This window comes from Spermophilus citellus, assembly GCF_964194105.1.
Source record: "Spermophilus citellus genome assembly, chromosome: 1".
Lineage (NCBI taxonomy): Eukaryota > Metazoa > Chordata > Mammalia > Rodentia > Sciuridae > Spermophilus > Spermophilus citellus.
The window spans coordinates 158,444,280-158,466,515 of NC_138182.1; the positions used below are offsets into that span (position 1 = coordinate 158,444,280).

The 22,236-nt window shown below is 41.3% G+C and overlaps 1 protein-coding gene across 7 annotated transcripts in view; it reads left to right on the forward strand.

Annotated features, from left to right (window-relative positions):
- ZNF346 (zinc finger protein 346) overlaps positions 1 to 22,236 on the forward strand; it is a 66,583-nt gene that overhangs the window by 35,325 nt on the left and 9,022 nt on the right. For 4 of the 7 annotated variants that reach the window (XM_081279431.1, XM_081279426.1, XM_081279430.1 and 1 more), the window contains exons 6-7: positions 15,453 to 15,546; positions 18,215 to 18,509. In XM_081279431.1, coding sequence (XP_081135557.1) covers positions 15,453 to 15,546; positions 18,215 to 18,302 — 182 coding nt within the window. In that variant the 3' untranslated portion in view covers positions 18,303 to 18,509. Of the gene's footprint in view, positions 1 to 6,210; positions 6,290 to 15,452; positions 15,547 to 18,214; positions 18,510 to 20,570; positions 20,849 to 22,236 lie in introns of those variants that run through there. The other 3 variants (XR_014020416.1, XM_081279429.1, XM_081279428.1) reach the window with 3 other exon arrangements.

The window sequence follows — 22,236 nt, forward strand, 5'->3', positions numbered from 1 at the left end:
ACTTAAATAGGTGCCAGCTGCAATTATATTTGTCAATATTATGATAAGGCTTACACAGGTGTCAGCAAGCTTTAAAGCCCATATTCTGGATTTTTGTTTTTGGGGGGGTTTGTTTGTCTTTGTTTGTTTGTTTGTTTTGTTTTTGTTTTGTTTGTTTGAATTTTTGTTGTTTTTTTGGTACTAGGGATTGAACTCGGGGGCATTTTACCACTGAGCTTTAATCCCTGTCCCTTTTATTTTTTGAGACAGAGTTTTACTAAGTTGCTGAGATTCTCACTAAGTTGATAAGGCTGGACTCAAACTTGTGATCTTCCTGCTTTAGCCTCCCATGTAGCTAGGATTACAGGTGTGTGCCACGAAGCACAGCTAAAGCCCATATTCTGAAGAAGCATCCAGCAGCTGAGCTCCCATAAAACATTCAGAAATTTCATCCTGCTGGTCCTGGAAAACCAGAACCCCGTGCTTATTACCCATACCCAGCTGAGAAATGTCATAGCTGCCCCTCCTGTCTGCTTCCCTTATTGCTCCAAATAGCACAATAGCAAGACCAGGAAGGCCCAACTCATTCAAAAGAAGCATCCAGAGTATTCCCAGCTCCCTTGTACCATTTATACCATATTGACGACAGTTATGATCACTTCTGTGCCAGCTGTTTTAACTACAGATAGTGCCATGGTGAGACTGTCCACAACAGACCTGCTAACCTGAACAATGACAGAACTTTACCAAACCTTAGTGGATTAAAGTCAAAGAGACCACCAGAGAATTTAGTCTGTCCCTGTGTCACACTCTGCATGTGGTCTCCAGCAATCTCAGCATTTGCAACTTCACATGGTTGTGTGGCTCAGCCTACTTTGCCTCACCACTCTAAGCAATCCATTATGGATGTTGGCCAGTTCCATGATCCTCATATGCATACCCAGCATGTCATCCAGGTGCAGCACATCCAGGTCACCCTGGTCACCACCTCAACTCCGCCTTTATCCAGGGGAGATGGGCAGGTGTTGAGACCCTCTGTCTAGCAGTCTCACTATGGGCTTTGCCTCTCCCATGTAAAAGGCAGTTTCTGCACAAGGGCAGACTATGTATCATCATCAGCAGAATTCCTGTATAACACACATTCCTACCTGCTGCTTGGAATTCCTTCTGTGTCAGTTTACCTAAGATTCAAATGATGAAGTCCTTCAGGTCATTTTGTGATCACAGATACTGGTTTGACAAGTAAGAGCAGTTACCCTGGGTCATTATATGTTATCAGAAAGTCAACTCAGTGCTCACTTCGGCAACACATATACTAAAATTGGAATGATACAAAGAAGATTAGCATGGCCCCTACACAAGGATGACACACAAATTCATGAAGCATTCCATATTTTTATGTGAATCAGTTAAAAAAAAAAAAAAAGAACGAAAGACAGACAACCAAAATTGGAGAAAAAGCAAACTACTTCTCTGGTGTCCAGGTTTAGCCATCTGCCAGCCAACAGATCACATGGTACATTCTTATAACCACCAGCAGCATGAATGGAAACAGGGAAATGAATATTATTACTATTTTTTTCTTTTTATTTATTTATTATTTTTTTGGTCCTGGGGATTGAATCCAAGGACGCTTAATTACTGAGCCACATCCCCAGCCCTTTTTATTTATTTAGATAGATAGTTTTATTTTGAGACAGGGCCTTGCTAAGTTGCTAAGGCTGGGCTTGAACTTGTTATCCTCTGCCTCAACCTCCCAGGCCACTGGAATTACATATATATGCCATTATGCTCAGCAGAAGTGTATATTATTAAACCATGATTTCATTCTTGCTCTAGAATCAAGGCATCGTGTCTTTTCTCATGCATAAGTCTGAAAGCTTCTGACATTTAAAACTGTTAAGATTTACTGTTCAGCTGGAGTTGTGACTCAGAGGTTGAGCACTCGCTTAGCATGCATGAGGCTTTGGGTTCAATCCCCAGCACCACCTTAAAAAAATAAAGATATATATACACCTATAACTAAAAAATAAATATTAAAAAAAAAGATTTATAGGCCTGGGCATATAGCTTAATGGTAGAGTACTTGCCTTAGCAGCCTTGAGGCCCTGGTTCCATCCCCAGGAAATTTACAGTTCACTCAAGAGTTGGGAAAATATTTTTTTTGTATCAGGGATTGAACTCTGGAGCACTCAACCACTAAGCCACATCCCCAGCTCTTTTTAGTATTTTATTTAGAGACAAGGTCTCATTGAGTTACATAGTTACTTAGCACCTCACTATTGCTAAGGCTGGCTTTGAACTCACAATCCTCCTGCCTTTGTCTCCCGAGCCACTGGGATTACAGACGTGCATCCCCATGCAAATTACAATTTTGACACTTACACCTGCACTAGATTATTTTGCCAAGGTCATCTTTACCAAATTGACTATTCAAACACTCTGGGTTTCTGCCAAGGAATAGAGATCATTCAGGGGAAAATAAATTTCAAGATGGAGAAACTACCTTGCTCTTAAGTTAGGTGTGTTTTTTTTTTTTTAACACATTAATAAGTCTTCTCCTTTTCGGCACATCAAGTGGCATATTGTGTTTATACCAGAGGTGGAAACAGGATATACCAAAGCCCATGATAATTGAATTTCTTTGTTTTGTTTAGTTCAGTTTTGTTTTTTCCTTTTGTGGTACTAGGGATTGAACCCAAGGAACCTCTACCACTGAGCTACATCCTCAGCCCTCTTTTTATTTTTTATTTTGAGACAGGTTCTTACTAAGTTGCCCAAACTGGCCTCAAACTTGTAGTCCTGTGGCCATAGCCACCCAAGTAGCTGGGATAGCAGGTATGTGCCATTGTGCCTGGCTCCATAGACATTGGACATAGACATTGGATTTCTCAATTCCAAGCTATGGGAAGAAGCAGCATTTTAATGGAGTGTGTTAGGTTGGGACTGCTTTATCTTGTGCAGTTGAGTTTTCAAAATTTAACAAAAGGAGCCTATTTTAAAAAAAAATTAAAGGTGAAACAAAAGTTTTGACAATGTTCTAAAAAAAAAAAAAAAGTTGTTAGGCCGGGTTTGGTGGTGCACACCTATAATCCCAGTGGCTCGGGAGGCTGAGGCAGGTTGATCACAAGTTCAAAGCCAGCCTCAGCAACCACAAGGCATTAAGCAACTCAGTGAGAACCTGTCTCTAAATAAAATACAAATTAAGGCTGGGGATGAGGCTCAGTGGTCGAGTGCCCCTGAGTTCAATCTCCAGTACAAAAAAAAAAAAAAAAACACTTGTCTAAATTTTTCTTATTGTTGAATTCTTTTAAATTTAACTTTTTGTTTGTGTGTTTTTTAATTAAAAACTGTTTTCGGTCTTTTGGTAGTGCTTTTCACAGATGCTGACCTTCAACAGATTAGGGCAGAATCTCATGTTCTAGTAGTTCTTTCTTTATTACACAAGAAAGAAAAAAGTTTGCCTTGATGTCAGCAGAATTTAAACCCTGCACTAAAGCTTTGCCTTCCTACCCTGGTTTGGTTATATTAAGTAGGAGATATTGATACCAAAAAAATTACTAAAACTAGCTAGGTGCAGGGGCATATATGTATAATCCCAGTGACTCGGGAGACTGAGGCAGGAAGGAGGATAGCAAGTTTGAGAATAACCTAGGCAATTTAGCAAGATTCTCAGCAATTTGGCAAAAACATGTCTCAAAATTAAAATAAATAAAGACTGGAGATGCCTCTGGTTTCCATCCCCAGCATCACAAAAATAAAATAAATAAATATTATTTCCCTTAAGGAAAAAACAAACAATAGCCGGGCACAGTGGTGCACACCTGTAATCCCAGTGGCTCGGGAGGCTGAGGCAGGAGGATTGTGAGTTCAAAGGCAGCCTCACAATTTAGCAAGGCCCTAAGAAATCCAGCAATTATTTCCCTTAAAGAAATAATCTTTATTTATTTTGTACTCTTACTAAGTATTCAGCTCACTAAACTCTTGCTCACAAAGTGACCAGCTTCATGCTTGGGGGAAAAATAGAAATATAGGACCATTAATAATGTACTAAGGACCAGGCACAGTGATGCACCTGTAATCCCAGAGTCTGAGGCAGGAGGGTCGCAAGTTCAAAGCCAACTTCAGCAAAAGTGAAGCTCTAGGCAACTCAGTAAGACCCTGTCTCTAAACAAAATACATAACAGGACTAGGGATGTGGCTCAGTGGTAGAGTGCTTGCCCAGCATGCTCAAGACCCTGGGTTTGATTCTTACTACTGCAAAGAAAAAAGGAGGGAGATATATAAATTGTAGGAAAATGAATATTTGGGGAAAATGCTCAACATCACAGATCTTCAGGGAAATGCAAATCGAAATCACAGTGACATGTCATCTCACCGCAGTTAGAATGGCTATTATCAAAAACATGTATAAACTGAGTATGGTGGCTCACACCTGTAATTCCAGTGATTCAGGGGGCTGAGGCAGGAGGATTGCAACCTCAAGGCCAGCCTGGACAGTTTACTAAGACCCTGTTTCAAAATTTTAAAAAACTGGGCTAAAGATGTAGCTCAGTATTAGAGTGCCTATCTAGCATGCATGGGGCCCTGGGTTCAGTCCCACAAAGTAAATAGGTAAAATATTCATGAAATACCTTAATTTTTAATGGGATAACAAACATGGAGGGAAATGAATCACAGTAGATGGGGTAGAGAGAGAAGATGGGAGGGGAGGGGAGGGGGGATAGTAGAGGATAGGAAAGGTAGCAGAATACAACAGTCACTGATATGGCAGTATATAAAAATGTGATGTGTAACCGATGTGATTCTGCAATCTGTATTTGGGGTAAAAATGGTAGTTCATAACCCACTTGATTCTAATGTATGAAATATGATATGTCAAGAGCTTTGTAATGTTGTGAACAACCAATAAAAAAAGGAAAAAAATTAAATAAATAAATAAAAATTGCCAGGCATAGTGGTGCATGCCTATAATCTCTGGCTCAGGAGGCTAAGGCAGGAAGATTGCATGATCAAAGCCAGCTCAGCAATTTGGAGAGGCTCTAAGCAATTTAGCAAGACCCTACCTCATAATTTAAAAAAAATAAATAAAAGGGGCTGGGGACATGGCTCAGTGGTTAAACACTCCTGGGTTCAATCCCCCACACAAAAAAAGGACTGCGAATGTAACTCGGTGGTTAAGCATCCCTGAGTTTGAGCCCCAGTACAATTAAAAGGAAAAAACAACAGCCAGGCACAGTAGTGCATACCTGTAATCCCAGCGGCTCGGGAGGCTGAGGCAGGAGGATTATGGGTTCAAAGCCAGCCTCACAATTTAGCAAGGCCATAAGCAACTCAGCAAACCCTGTCTCTAAATATAATACAAAAAAGAGTTGGGAATGTGGTTCAGTGATTGAGCGCCCCTGAGTTCAATCCATGGTACCAAAACAACATCAACAACAACAAAAGTTGGTAGAGTTGAATAGAAGGAATAACTTTTTGTATTCTATACCATACTTCAATAACTATCATGAGCAAGAATTAATAAAATATTTCAAAATAAAAAGAAATGATAATTGTCTGAGATGATAGATAATTACCCTGGTCACATCATTACACATTATATATGTGTGTTGAAATGTCACAGTATACACAATAATTACGTAAATTCTCTGTGTCAATTAAAAATAAAAATGTAGACTGGTGGTATGATAATAAACCTGTAATCACAGCTATTTAGGAGGCTGAGGAAGGACTACAAGTTTGAGGCCAGCCGGACACATTATTGAGACTGTCTCTCTAAGTAAAAAATTTAAAAAGGGGCTAAGGATATAGTTTAGTGGTAGAGTGCCCCCAGGTTTAATCTCCAGTACCAAACTCAATTTGTTTTTAAATTAATATGGGCTGAGGGGGAAGATCCTGACATCGATCCCTAGCAACACCCTCCCCCCTAAAAAAGTATGTATTTTAGCAACTTTTATAACATACTAACACATTTTTAGAATAACTATTGTACAGTAGAATTTTCTCCCCAGGACAGAAAAACCTAGTTTCATTTCATATGAAACTAACTTATTTTATTTATGTGTCTGGGTAAAAAATGGCTTTATAAATTAAAAAGTGTACTGGCTTCTTTATAGTTAAATATATCTTTCTGAAGAGTTAACAATTCTGTAGAAATAACTACTAATATGTAGATTTTTGTGCCTTATTTTTGAGACCTCATTGAAATTATTATCCCTGAATATTTAGGCACTAAGAGAACTTGAGAAAGTTACTTCATGAATGTGTGGAAACTGAAAATGGACTCTATATCTTTGGTGACAAAAAGGTAACATTGATTTGTTTTGTTTTGTTTTGTTTTTTTAGCAGCACTTTGAATTAAACCTAGGAACTCCTATCTCTGAGCTATATCCCCAGCCCTTTTATTTTATTTTGAGATAGGGTCTTTCTAAGGTGCCTAGGCTGGCCTCAAACTTGCAATTTCTCTTGCTGCAGCCTTCCAAGTGTCTGGGTTTACAGGTGTGCACTACCATACCTGATAGTATCAATGTTTTCAATAGAAAATATTGACCCCAATTTGCAGAATATAGATTCTGGTTCCTAGAGTCATACAATGTAAAGATTATAAATATCCTGGTGTCCAGTCCAGAGAGGACTTGCTAGGTAAAGAATATTAGACTTATGCAAAGGCCTAGTTTTAATTTTTATAACTTAAATTTGGTGCTTTGGGGGGTTTTGTTGTTGTTGTTGTTCAAACCAAAAGATATCTCTTCTAACCTCAGAAATAACTTATTAAAATTAAAACTTTCCATGAATGGAATGTTCATTTTATTTGATATTTTGTTTTTATTTTTTGCTTTTGAATCCAGGGCCTTGTGTATGCTAGGCCTACATAGACTACAGTCCTATGCTGATTATTTCAAGTTTAAAATACACAGAGAAAAATATTTTAGAAAAACCTCTTTTTCTCTTTCCCTTCTAAGTTTCTTCTATTCCTTCTCTTCTTCCCCCTCCTTTTCCTTTCCTTCTCCCCTTATTTGAAATAAATTCGAGTCTAAAACTAATTTACCTATTACCAGCTCTAGATGCATGTGGCAGTCAGCCCAGATAACAGTGATTTAAGAATGTTATGCACATTCATTCCAGCATAATGGATTTTCAAAAGAACTCAGATTTGAAGAGGTAGAAGATTATAAATTGTCTGAAAACTCAGTCTAGGAGACATAAATATAATCAGTGTTTATACTGTGGCCTTTCTAAAGACATTGACACTTTGTTCAGTGCAGTGTGGATATTTTGGAATAAATAGGATATAGATTTTATATTTGTATTGTTTGATTTATACCTGCAGAATAGACATTTCATTGTGTAAAATTCCCACTATTCTGGGAAAACCTTTTGTTTTGATCTTAAATTGTTTTTTGTTTGTTTGTTTGTTTGTTGTGGTACGGCAAATTGAACCCAGAGCTTCATGCATGCTAGGCAAGTGCTCTACCGCTGAGCGACATCCCCAGCCCTAACCCTTATTTTAATTTTTTTGATATAGGGTCTTGCTAAGTTGCTGAGGCTGGCCTTGAACTTGTGATCCTCCTGCCTCTGCCTCCCATGTAGCTGGAATTATAAGTGTGCACCACTGTGCCCGACTTTTGGTTTTTTGTTTTGTTTTTCAGTATTTTTTAGTCATAGATGGACACAATATCTTTATTTCCTCATTTATTTTTTTATGGTGTTGGCTTGAACCCAGTGCCTCACACTTGGGAAGCAAGCACTCAACCCCTGAGCTACAAGCCCAGCCCCTTGATTTGTTTTTTGACTTGGAATTTTCCTTTTTAAAAAACTGGTTTTTGATACCAGAGATTGAATCCATTGGTGCTTAACCACTGAGCCACATCCCCAGCCTTTTTTTTTTTTTTTTTTTTTTTTTTTTTGAGACAGGGTCTCGAAAATTTGCTTAGGGCTTTGCTAAGTTACTGAGGCTGGCTTTGAACTTGCAATCCTCCTGCCTCAGACTCTTAAATCACTGGGATTATGGTTGTGCACTATTTCACACAGCTAAAAAGAACTAAGTATCTAGAGCTATAAAGTACTTCATGAGTTTCTAAAGCTGACCTCCTACTTGAAAATCATGACCCTATGTTAACCCTATCCTATTATTAAAATGTGGACATTTATTGTACATTCATTAAATTATAATGTTAATAGTCTTGTCCTACACGGCACATATAAAAATTAATACATTTGTTTTAGTAAACAGAAGTAAACCTAAGTATCATGTTCTTTTTTTTTTTTTTTTTTTGGCACCAGGGATTGAACCCAGGGGCTCTTAACCACTGAGTCACATCCCCAGCCCTTTTTATATTTTATTTAGAGATAGGGTCTTGCTGTGTTGCTTAGGGCCTTACTAAGTTGCTGAGGCTGGCTTTGAACTCTAGATCCTCCTGCCTCAGCCTCAGCCTCCCGAGCGTCTGGGATTACTGATGTGTGCCACCGCACCTAGCTCATGTCCCTTTTTGATATTAATATATGCATTATGTGGCTTGATTTTTTTGTAGTTGAGGTCAAATAAAAATACAGTCCTTCTTGAAAGGGGGGAGGGCTGGGGGGAATCATGAACTGAAATTGAATTCCATGCATGTATGAGTTCGTCAGGATGAATCAAACTACTGTAACTGTAAAAAAATTATATTGAAAATAAAAATATGCATTATAATTTAATTCCTATGGCATTCCTGTAAATAAGTATGAATTTCCCACTTAAATAAAAGTGAAACTCAGTGACTTATTCAAGGTGATACTGCTGATATTGATAAGTGACAATCATGGATCTCTCTCTAATACCAAAACCTAGTAGAAGTTCATATTAGAGAAGATAGGAGCTTGGACTACAGTAGCAGTGGACAAGTGGACAGAAGTAAATAGATTCAAGAGGTGCATAGAAAGTAAAATTGCCGGGGCTGGGGATGTGGCTCAAGTGGTAGCGCGCTCATCTGGCATGCGTGCGGCCCGGGTTCGATCCTCAGCACCACATACCAACAAAGATGTTGTGTCCGCCGAGAACTAAAAAATAAATATTAAAAATTCTCTCTCTCTCTCTCTCTCTCTCTCCCTCTCTCACTCTCTCTTAAAAAAAAAAAAAAAAGAAAGTAAAATTGCCGGGTTGGGGATGTGGATCAAGCGGTAGCGCGCTCTCCTGTTCGAGTTAGATCCTTAGCACCACATACAAATAAAGATGTGTTCACCGAAAACTAAAAAATAAATATTAAAAATTCTCTCTCTCTCTCTCTCTCTCTCTCTCTCTCTCTCTCTCTCTAAAAAAATAAAAAAAAGAAAGTAAAATTGCCAATGGGAGTTGAAGAAAAGTAAGAAGGGTGGTGCCAAGATGTAATCTTAAGATATTAGATCCATTACTATGTTTTGTCAACTTGAGCTTAAGAGGCCTATGAGACATCACAGATACTGAAGAGGCAGTTGGACATACAGTTCTGGAGCTCAAAGGATAGAGAAAGAAAGAAAAGTTTCTCTTCTCATTATGTTAGGTTGAGCCACATGAAGTCACTGTTTCTGTAGGTTAGAAACTATCGATAATGTCATGTTTTAGCCTAATAATAATTACAAGTCAGGGGAATAAATGAAATCCCTTATAGAGGTTTTGTTTTGTTTCATTTTGAGTTTTTTTTTCTTTATTTTTATGTTTTGTTTTGGTGTTTGCTTTTGTTTCGGTACAAGAGATTGACCAGAGGCCTTCTATCACCAAGACACATCCCCAACCCTTTTTAAGATTTTTATATTAAAACCAGGGTCTCAGTAAGTTGTTGAGGCTATTCTCAAAATTATGATCCTCCTGCCTCAGCCTGCCATCCAAGTGGCTGGAATTACAGGCATGTACCCCAGGTCTTTACAGAGTTTAGAGAGAGATGTAACTGAGGATCTAAGATTGAGCCCTTTGGAAATTCTGACGACAACATGGAGGAACCTTGAAGACAGTATGCTAAATGAAATAAGTCAGTCACAAAAGGACAAATATTGTATGATTTCACTTAAGTGAGGCATCTAGAGTAATCAGACTCATGGGAACAAAAGTATATAGAATGGTGGGGGCAGGGGGCAAAGGAAAGTGGGGAGTTGTTTAATGGGTGTAGAGCTTCAGTTTTACAAGATGAAAGAGTTTTAGAGATTACTTGAACAACAGTGTGAGTATGCTTGACACCACAAAACTATACACTTAAAAATGGTTTAGAGGGCTGGGGATATAGCTCAGTTGGTAGAGTGCTTGCCTCACATGCACAAGGCCCTGGGTTCAATTCCCAGCACCACACACACATACACACACACGCACACACACATACGCATAAAATGATTTAGATTACCAAGTGCTGTAGTATATACCTGTAATCCCAGCTACTTAAGAGGCTGAGACAGGAGGATCGCAAGTTTGAGGCCATCTTGGGCAACTTAGTGAGACCCTGTCTCAAAATAAAAAGGGCTGGGAATGTAGCTCAAAGGTAGAGGGCTTGCCTAGAATGCATCGGGCCCCGAGTTCAATTCTCAACATTAAAAGGGATGGGGGGGTAGCTAAGTGGGGGAATGTTAGCTTGTTAGTGCTCATGTGACTTCAAGTTCAATCATAATAAAATCATAATAATAAAGAAGAAAATGAGAGAAAGAAAGAAAAAGAGGATGGAGCCCTCTGGGATGCCAGTATTAAATGGTAGGTTCAAGAGAAGGTAGCACAGCTGGGAATGTAGCTCAGTGCGGAGCTTTTGTCTAGTATGCACAAGGCCCGGGGTATCATCCCCAGTACTAGAGGGGAGGGGGGAAGATGGAAAAAAGATGCTGAGAAGGAACAACCAGAGGAGAAAATTCAAATGTCAAAAGCTAAAGCTGAGGGCTGGGGATGTGGCTCAAGCGGTAGCGCGCTCGCCTGGCATGCATGCGGCCTGGGTTCGATCCTCAGCACCACATACAAACAAAGATGTTGTGTCCGCCGAAAACTAAAAAATAAATATTAAAAAATTCTCTCTCTCTCTCTCCTCTCTCACTCTCTCTTTAAAAAAAAAAAAAAAAGCCAAAGCTGAGAGAATTTGAAGAAGGGAGCAATTGCTAGTTCTGTCAGATATGAGGAGGCCTAATAAGTATTCATTTTGTCCATTAAATTAAGATACACAGAAGCCACTGTTGGCCTCAGAAAGACTATTCATGTCTTTGTATGTAATGGGTAGGTGACAAAGTGGTTGAGAGACAAGGAAATGGAGAAACAAGTACAGAAAAGTACAGACAGCTCTTTCAAGAGGCATGTTAGTAAAGGGCAAGAGAAAATAAAGGTAACAGTAGAGGGCTGGGGTTGTGGCTCAGCGGTACAGCACTCGCCTAACATGTGCCAGGCCCCGGTTCAATCCTCAGCACCACATAAAAATAAATAAATAAATAAAGGTATTCTGTCTGACTACAACTTAAAAAAAAAAAAAGAAAGGTAATAGTAGAGAAGGAAGTAGGGTGGGAGAAAGACTTCCATCGACTTAAGACAAGTGACATTCTTCTGCTATAGTCTTTTCTAAATAAACCATGTTTAAAAATCAGCTCTAGGGGCTGGGGATGTGGCTCAAGCGGTAGTGCGCTCGCCTGGCATGTGTGTGGCCCGGGTTCGATCCTCAGCACCACATACAAAACAAAGATGTTGTGTCCGCCGATAACTATAAAATAAATATCAAAATTCTCTCTCTCTCTCTCCCCCTCACTCTTTCTTAAAAAAAAAAAAAAATCAGCTCTATGGCTGGGGTTATAGCTCAGTTGGTAGAGTGCCTGCCTAGCATTCAAAAGACCCTGAGTTCAATTCCCAGCACCACCAAAAAAAAAAAAAAAAAAAAAAAAATCAGCTCTAGAGCCAGGCATGGTGTTTCACCTTGCAATCCCAGGAGCTCAGGAGGCTGAGGCAAGAGGATCACAAGTTGCAAGCCAGCCTCAGCAATTTAGCAAGTCCCTAAACAACTTAGCCAGACTCTGTCTCAAAATAAAAAACAAAAGGGGATGTAGCTCAGTGAGTCCAATCCCTGGTACCAAAAACAAAAAGTTACTCTAGCAACTTATACTTCATAAAATCATACAGGTAAACCAGAATATTGGACATGTAAAACAAGCAACTGGAAATTCACTTAATGTATATACTGGGCAAATCTTGTTTTAGAAGTTCTAATAAATTCTACAGTTGCCCCAAATAATAATTTGAATGTAGCTTACAGATAAGCAAATAGTGTGTTGAGATCTTGTTCCTCCAAGGGAACACAGGAGAGTCCAGAGGGGCTTTGCAGAGGGCAAGTTCTGCTCTGACTCCACATAAACCCCTAAACTTCTCTAAGAATGCTTCTTACTCTGGAAAATGGAAATAACCATCTCACTTGCATGGTATATAAACCCAAAGACATAAATACACAAACTTCTAGCATGGTGTCTGATGTTTAACAGGTAGTAGGCTTTGTGAACTGAGATTGTAGCTAAATGGTCGAGAGCACTTTCCCAGCATGCATGAGGCCCTAGGTTCTATTCCTGGCTCTGAAAAAAAAAAAAGAAAGAAAGAAAGAGAGTGAGCTTTGTAATCTGTGCACCAGTGGTGGTTGTCAACCCCACACCACTCCAGGTCCCACCCCTGACCTTGAGGGAAGAGTGGTTCTGCTAGTCCCTTATAGTGTGTTTTCCTTGAAGATGGTGAACCATGATACTGACCTTAAATGTCTAGAAAGGACTTAAATTCTTATTGCAATTGTTTTCTCCTTTGCATACTTTAAAGGGATATGTCTTCCAGGTATGCTTGAAGATATAAAGGAAACATATGTAACTAGGAACATTGGTTAACTGCTAGAGTAAAGGACATTGTCTATGTTGTCAAGAGCTGCAGCTGCCATGGAAATCTTTTCAGATACTCTCTGGGGGCTGGGGTTGTGGCTCAGTGGTGGAGCGCTTGCCTAGCATGTGTAAGGCACTGGGTTCCATCCTCAGCACCACATAAAAATAAATAAAGATATTGTGTCCATCTACAACTAAAAGAAAAAAAAAAAAGATACCTTCTGCCTCTCCCTCTTTGCCAGCATGACTCACAGAGCCTATAAGAGTAGAACAGTAACAGTGACAAAAGCATACATTTGGTCCTGGCATGGTGGCACACACCTGTAATCCCAATGACTCAGAAGGCTGGGGCAGAAGGATCACAAGTTCAAGGCCAGCCTTAGCAACTTAATGAGACCCTGTCTCAAAAAACAAGCCAGGTGCAGTGGTGCACACCTGTAATCCCAGTATCTCAGGAGGCTGAGGTAGCAGGATTGCAAGTTCAAAGCCAGCCTCAGCAAAAAGCGAGACACTAGCCACTCAATAAGACCCTGTCTCTAAATAAAATACGAAATAGAGCTGAGGACATGGCTTAGTGGTTGAGTGCCTCTGACTTCAATTGCCAGTACCGAAAAATAAAATAAAAAGAGCTGGGGATAGCTCAGAGGAAAAGCATACCTGGGTTCAATCCCCAATACCAAAAGGCAGGGGGAAGCTCAGATTTATTGAGCACTATGTGCCAGATACTTTTATTTAGGTGTTGATGAACCTTTATTTTATTTATTTATTTATATGCAGTGCTGAGAATCAAACCTAATGCCTCACACATGCTAGGCATGTGCTCTACCACTGAGCCACAATCCCAGCCCAGACAATTTTATTTAAATTATCATAATAACCTCATATAGTTGGTACTAATATCCACCCCATTTTATAGGTCAGGAACCTGAGTCTTAGAGGAGCCTCTCTTATGTATGCATGAGGAAAACAAATCTCAGAGAGGTTAGGTAACTGGCCTGTAGTCCCACAGGTAACAAATGGTAGAACTGAGATTTGAACCTAGGTGACCTCACCTCAAAGCTGTGAGACTTCAAGGTAGCAGATGGTATCAGAGCCACCAGGGCCTTCAAGTTGTGTGTACAGCTGCTTGTCTTACAACAGTTAACACCTGGCATTCTAGAATCAGTAAACCTTTGTAATCAACCAAGCCTGTGTTTGCCACTTAACTAACTCTGTGCTCCTGGGCATGTGACTCTACCTTAATTTTGCCATCTACAAAATGACGGTTATGCCAGGCACAGTGGCACATGCCTATAATCCCAGCAGATTGGGAAACTGAGGCAGGAGGATCACAAGTTCAAGGCCACTTCTATGACTTGTCTCAAAATAAAAAATTAAAAGGACTGGGGAGGCCCTGGGTCTCCTCCAGCACTTTCTGACTGGCGTTGTTTGTGGCTGCTGGAGAGTCATGGTCTGTATTGACCCCTGCATGGAACTAGTAGCCAGAAACAGCTTAGTGGTAAAGCAACCCTGGATTCAATACCTAGTACCATAAAATAAATAAATAAAGTTATAATTCTTTTTTTTAATATTTATTTTTTAGTTTTCAGTAGACACAATATCTTTGTTTGTATGTGGTGCTGAGGATCGAACCCGGGTCGCACGCATGCCAGGCGAGCGTGCTACCACTTGAGCCACATCCCCAGCCCACAGTTATAATTCTTACAGGATCATTATGCAAAGTAAACATTATATAAAATGCATGCCTATGTCAGGCATTTGTTAAAGAGTAGCTATTTTATTGTAAGCACCAGGATTATGAATTGTAATGCAGTTGGTTTGCAGTTGAGAAAAGCTAAGGATTAGAGAAATGAAGGGATTTAGCCAAATCACATAAAGATAGAACCAGGAGTCAAGTAATATCTCGGCTCCTCATTTACTGTTAGGCCATATGGAGGAAGGCCACTCTGTCACTGGAGCAGCCCTGATAGGGAGACAGGGTATCTGTGAGCCCCAAGGTAAAAAGACAGATGGGTTTTCATAACAGATATGCTCATTAATTACTGTTATTGCAAGCTCAAGAAAAGTGGCACCTTCCCGGAGGTCCATGGTGAAGGGCATACTTAAAAAGGCCACTTAGCACAGTCAAGGTAGGAAAAATAGTTAACACCAAGTGTCACCTCTTTGTTCTGTCATTCTTTTATTTACTCAACAGTCTAGGTGGGCTTTTTTTTTTTTTTTTTTTTTTTTTTTTGATACCAGGGATTGAACTCAGGAGCACTCAACCACATCCCCAGTCCTACTTTGTATTGTATTTAGAGACAGGGTCTCACTGAGTTGCTTAGCACCTCCCTGAGTTGCTAAGACTGGCTCTGAACTTGTAATCCTCCTGCCTCAGCCTCTCGAGGCACTGTGATCACAGGCATGCACGACCACACCTGAGGTGGGCTTTTTGCTGGCGCTGGCAACATAGGAAAATAAGGTTCTATAGGGAGGACATAGGCACCCAGGCTACCTCCTCCACACTGTGGCCTCTGGGTTTCTCATCTGGGCCACTCTGTTCACCCCCAACCCATCAGTCCTCAGAAGGGCATTTGCACTCACTCCAAAAAGCAACAGTCCCCAGTCACTTCTTATTGGATAACTAAATATCTTGATTTTGATGTGTGTTTCAGCTGGAAAGGGCTACCCCTGCAAGACGTGTAAGATAGTGCTGAACTCCATAGAACAGTACCAAGCTCATGTCAGCGGCTTCAAACACAAGAACCAGTGAGTAACCATTTTTGAAATTCAAAGGTCTGCAGCAGGAGCCCAGGCTTTTTAAGTCAGAACAAAGCCAGGTAGTCCCAGGTTTAAGCAGAACTCTGGTAATCTCAGTCAACATAAGACAAATCAGTTAACAGGAAAAAGTGTCTCCTCTTCCATCAACTACTTCTTCCATCAGCTTCTCCCTAGTCTTTGGACCAACTAGGCTGAAGGATTTTGTAGAGAATCATAGATGATTTCTGTTGTGGTCCCCTATGAGTACCCTTTTCCTGATCTGTAACAACCGACCACAGAGAAGTGTGATTTTTTTCCCCCCAATTAGCCTGAAGACCCTTGTCTTTACACCATCAATTCTGCAGCAGGAGCTCCCTCTATAGGTTATTACCAGATAGGACTAGATTCTTTCACTAGGTGACCAAGTGTTTATTGAATACCCAATGGTTGCCCCAAAACAGACTCAGTACCTATTCTTATGACCTTACATTCTAATGGGAGGACACAAACTAAGCAAATGAACAATCAACAAAAATTGTGCTGAGTGGGGCTAGGGATGTAGTGATAGAGTACTTGACTAGCAAATGTAAGGTTCTGGGTTCTACTCCCAGCTCCACCTCCCCACCCCTCAAAAAATTGTGATAAGTGGGTTGAACAGGTGAACATAGTGATGATCATCTTGAACGTGAATAGCATTCATTGAACCTCTGTTCTGTTGTGGGCCATATGCAAAGCAAATTTTCTCATGTTATCCTCATAACAACCTTGGAAGGAAGGAGTTATTACTCTCATTTTACAGATATAGGCAACCAACATTCAAAATGATGTGGTGAGTCAGGGCCGTGATTCAAACTAAAACCTGTCTGATTCACATTGTGTTCCTCCCAGCACATGACGCTGAGGGGGAGGTCATGGTACCATGTGATATGAAGAGGACAGGTCCTAGCCAGGAATGCCAGTGTGCTTCTGTCCCTCCCCCTCTAAAGGGAAATGTATAGTGTAAACAATGTGCTATAACATAACCTTCTCGAATGGTCATCATAATCCCCATTTTATACAAGAGGAAATTGAGTGCCAGGCCAGAAAATCTGCTGAAATGATTGCTTTGACTTTGGTGTTGATTGTGCATTGCTCACTGAGCCAAATGAATTAAAGGTAGAAGTAATACAGAGTGTTGGAATAAAAAATATCTTTGGTCCTCTACTCTGCCCAGAATTTCCTCTCCCACACTATAACAGATCTTCCTCCTTATCTGTAGGTAAATCTTTAATTTGGAGAACTCTTGGGACTTATCTTAGATACAGACTTGATACAAGCCCCAGAATCCTAGCCTGGCACTCAAATAGCGTTTCAGCATATCTTGCAGTGTGACTAGTGGTAGTTTCAGTAAACAACCTAGAGTCAGCCAGAGGCTTGTCCTGAAGTGACTCAAACTAGAAAATTATGGTTTTATAGTTCTGTTCCTAAACTTCTCAGCTGAGTGGCCTTGGGCAAGTCAATAAACCTCTCTGAGTCTCTATTTCTTCTGCAAGTTTAAAGCTCTAATGTGTTGAACAAATAAACACTTACATCTCATTAAATTCTCAACAGCTCAAAAGTAGGACATCCCCTTCATTTTCAACCAGAGGAAGCCAAATATCACTTACCTTAAGTGACTTGCCCAAGATCACATAGTTACTTGGAATTAGACCAAGGATTCATACTTGGTATTTAACTGCAAACCCCATTTGTTTTGCTCCGTCACTACCAAGTGGAACTCACCAGCCTCACATTACTGTCTGGGTGAGGATTAGAAATATGTGAAGTGGCCAGGCATGGTGGCACACACTTGTAATCCCCACAGCTCGGGAGACTGAGACAGGAGGAGTGCAAGTTCAAAGCCAGCTTTAGCAAAAAGCAAGGCACTAAGAAACTCAGACCCTGTCTTTAAATAAAATACAAAATAGGGCTGGCTCAGTAGTCAAGTGCCCCTGAGTTCAATCCCCAGTACACAAAAAGAGGAAGATATATGTGAAGTGCTAGTGCCAATAAGTTGTATCTATTAAAGGTAGACTTTGATTTATTCAACAAATATTTACTCAACACCTATTATGTGCTGGGCTCTGTTTTAGAGACTGGGGATACAATAGGCACCAAGACCAGTGTTGTCTCTGATACTTTGGTTCCTCCCTCTAGAAATAGAAACAGATCCTAAACAAATCCATAAACAAGTGAGGCAATATCAAGTGGTACTATGTCCCTAGAAAATGGGTTAGAGAGTGACAGGAGAGCCACATTTGATTGAATGTGAGGGGGAGAATGGTGTGGAATAAGGTTGGTAGGGTAAGTATCCAGGCCAAGTAGGCAGAGTAAATGGTTTGGTATAGTGGAAGGGCATGGGCTGCAGTCCTGAATCTACCACTAAAAAACTTACTTTGGGCCAGCCCTTTAAATTTTCTGAACTTTAGTTTACTTGTGTGTAAAATGGGGATTCAGAATTACCAAAAGAATGAAACAGGATAATGGAAAGTGTGCACCATCCATCCTGTCCTGCATTCAGCAGACCTTGTAAAGGAAAGCCGCCCTGCTTCCTCTTCCCAGGTACTTGAAGAGCCATGCTACCATTAGAATAAGGGACTTACACCTCATTAACAGCATGCCATACACTGACCCTGTGCTTTGTTGGTTCTCATTTCAGGTCACCAAAAACAATGGTATCACCCTTGGGCCAGATTCCAGTACAAAGGCAACCCACTCAGAAAGACTCAAGCACCTTAGAAGACTAGAGGTTTCTGTCTAGCACTCTACACTGGACCAGCCAAGAGCCAGCTTCCTATGACTGTGGTCAGCCCCTGGCTCCCTCTTCCTCCTTTCTTACAGTAGGAGAATAAGTAGCCCAGAGGAAGAATTGGGCCACAGACAGCCTCTGATAGGTCCAGGCAAACCCGCACCCGCTCCACCCTGTGGTATGGGTCCTGTTGGTCATGACAGGGAAGCAGATGATGTGGGTGGTAGATTGGAGGATGGTTTTTCCTCTTCCTCAGCCCTACTGGGCCTCACGTCCTGTGGCCCCAGCACCTGCTTTTTCTCTAAAGGTCAGTTTGGGGTCAGTTCTTACAGCTAAAAAACAGAGTTGTCCCTCAGCTCCAGACATCTCCTGTAGTCTTCATGCAGATTTGCCAGGGCAGGAGACAGTAGGTGGAAATGGACACCACATGCGAGCTTAGAGCCAATGTGACACTCCCCCTCTCTGCAAAATATGCAGGCTCTCTTGAGCCTGGAGTCAGATGCTGGCCAACTATACAGGTTTCTGCCAAGTGTGACATCTCCTTCCTGGAGCACTGACACAGTCACAGCAGAGTCTTGCTGTCCCTCCTGCCCATTTCCACAGTTCCTGAATGGTGCTAAGGATTTGTAGCAGCTAATGACAAGCTGAAGCCGGAGGAGGCTTCCATACCCAGTGGGACCATGGAAAGCTCCAATGAGAACCTTCACCTCCCATCAGAGGTGCTCCAACACTCGGTCATGTGGGAAAGTCCCCCCCTGCCACCTTCCTTGAGGATTCTGTGCTTTGAAAGGCAAACTGTCACATGCCAGCCAGCTGATAAGTTCACTGCTGCCCCACGGCCCTGTGGAGCCCATTTCCCCTATAGACCACCCCACACCAGGCGGCTGTGGTGCTATCCTTCCCTTACCCGTGGGGAGATCCTTGAGTACCAGGGAGTCATAGGTCTCCAGGAAAAAAAATGGGGAGCTGATACAGGTTTCTACAGTGAGGAAAATCTATAGATTTTTCCAGGCCTCAAACCCAGATTTCTCTAACTCTGCTGTGATTTGTGGCCTGGGACTTCACTAGGAGTGCATTTTTTCTTATAGCTTTCGAACAAGAATTCCAGGGAGTGTCTCCATCTGAAGCCCCCTTCATTGGGTTAAAGAAGCCTCCAGCTGCTTTTGTGGCCCCCTCTCTCACTTCCTATCCCCTACCTGTGAAATGCCTTTGCATATTGTGCGTGGGTATGTGTGTATGTGTGCTTATGCTCTCTTGGTCACTGAATCATTCAAATAAAGAATCTCTTCTTTGAGCCAGAATACAACTTAACAGACCTGGGGTTTGGGGACATGTTGCTATTGGATCTAGCGTATCCATCTTTTTTTTTTTTTTTGGCGGGGAGTCAGGGTGGGGGGGGTTGAACCCAGAGGCCTTTTATCACTTTATCTCTTGAGACAGATCCTTGCTAAGTTACTTAGGGCCTTGCTACATTGCTGAGTCTGGCCTTGAACTTGAGATCCTTCTGCCTCATCCTCCAGAGTCACTGGGATTACAGGTATGTGCTATCACACCTGATAAGTATGTCTTAACACCTCTTCCCCCATACTCAGACCCCCAGGGTCCTCAGTCTGATCTTAGGATTGGGATAGAGACAGATATCCAGATTGCTTGGACCACTAAAATCTCCCATGTGCCCCAAATTTCATCTACTCATCTACCTCCCCCTTCACATAGGGCTTCCTGGAGGTCTTTGGAGGATTTTGGGTGGTTTTGTCCTACAAGGCTCTCTGAAGTTCTTCTCCACTGCTCTCATGTTCAGAGTGCCAGGTCATGAGTGTTGGTTGAATGAATGAACAAGAGTGTATAAGGAGAGATAGCCTTTTCTTGCTTAGCTCTTACCCAGTGATAGTTTTGTTCCATTGGGACTACAGGCTTGGTGGTTCTTAGAAAGACCTTTTCTGTGACCCACAAATGGCAGGGGTGGGGGGAGTGAAAGAGTGTCATGGCCTCAGGAACCTTTTGTCCAACCTTTGTTGCAGACAACCAGAATCAAGCACCCCCAATTCCTATTATTCACTCAGCAAAAAGTCCCTAGGCACCTGCTCCTGGCCAGCTGTGAAAGGCTCTACATATTCCCAGGGTAGATGTTCAACCTCAGACTGCCTCAGCAGTGTCCCCCTAGAGGTCCATGGGGGCTGCATGTTTTACCAGGGATTGAATTCAGGATCTTGCACACACTAGACAAGCACTCTATCACTGAGCTGTGTCTTCCTCTCTTCCCCAGAGCTCTTCTGCAATGTCCAGGAAGTTTCCAGGCAGGGAAGTGAAGGGCAAAGGGGTGGAATGGACTGCCCTACCATAAACCCTTGACCTGCGGGACCTCTTTGTCTGGATTCAGGAATCCCTGCCAACTGTGCAACCAGCATTGGTGTGGGGACACCAGAGGTGAACTCTATTAAAGAGCATTTTGACAAGATTGTACTGAGTGTTGTGGTAATACCCAAGGATGCAAAAAATAACTCAGCAAGAGTATGAAAAAGCGGAAAAGTTGGGAAACTAGCATTTGATCTACATAACTCTCTTCTTTTTTTTTTTTTTTTTTTTTTTTTGCAGGGGTGGGAGGGGTACCAGGATTGAACCCAGGGGCATTTAACCGCTTAGTCATATCCACATAAGGCCTCAATAAGTTGCTGGGGCTGGCTTTTAACTCTTGATCCTCCTGCCTCAGCCTCCTGAACCTCTGGGATTATAAGTATGTACCACCACACCCAGCCATAAATACTTCTTGAGTTAGATAATTATATTTCATTTAGAGAAGGAACAAGTCTCAATGAGTTATAATAGTGATTTGCCAAGATCTTACCTCTAAGAAGTAGCTAAATGGGAAGTAGAATCCACTTCTAGATTTGTGGTTCAGAATCATTCCCACATGATCTGTGGCAGTGCCATCGTCTCAGAGCAAGCAGCCACTCATGGCAAGAGCAGCAGCAACATCCACAAATAATTCAGACAAGGCTCAATGTTTATTTTACATTCCAAGAACCCCCCCCATGCAGCCCAGAATTTTATCCAATATTCAGTGTAGTAGACTACAGTTATAACTAAGAAAATCAAATCAAAGTAGTTAACTAAAAAAAAAAAAGAAAAAAAAGAATTTAATTGGTCCACTTAATGAAAACGCCAAGCACAATGATAGCTAGATTCAAGTTGTAACACAGTGCACACTTTTTTTTTTTTTTTGGTATCAGGTATTAAACCCAGGGGTGCTTAACTACTGAGCCACATCCCCAAGCTCTTTTTCATATTTTATTTAAAGACAGGGTCTCACTGAGTTACTTAGTGCCTCACTGAGTTGCTGAGGCTGGCTTTGAACTTGGGATTCTCCTGCCTCAGCCTCCCAAGCTACAGGGATTACAGGCGTGCACCACCATGCCTAGTTGACAGTGCACAGTTTCATCCTGAATATCATTTTTTTCTGTGCAGCCTCTTTCTTGGGCAAACTCTTTCCAAAAGTTGACAAAGTAGCCACTGGGCACTCTAGGTTTATATCCTGATATATCAGTAACAACAGTGGAAAAAATACCTTTACTAGTTCAACTAATAAACTCATTAGACAGCTTGGTCCTGTTTACATTCCTGAACCAGTCACTGGTCAGGAGAATGAGTGCTCTAATTTGGGGCCTGGGTCATATATCTAAAGCCTGGGAAGACATCAGCTACATCTGAAACACATTGAGAAAGGAAGAGATGTGACCCTAGAAAGAAAATTATAGGGCTCTTACCAGGTTAAAAGACAAAAAATAATGTTCTCCACTAGACCTAGGAATTGTTTTTATTTAATAACCATTCTCTTCCCCACCCTCAGTTTGGGATACAGTATCTGTTTAGTTATGTATGCCAGTTTTTAGAATGACAAGCCCTTACATATATGTTGGCCTCTAGGCAGTTAC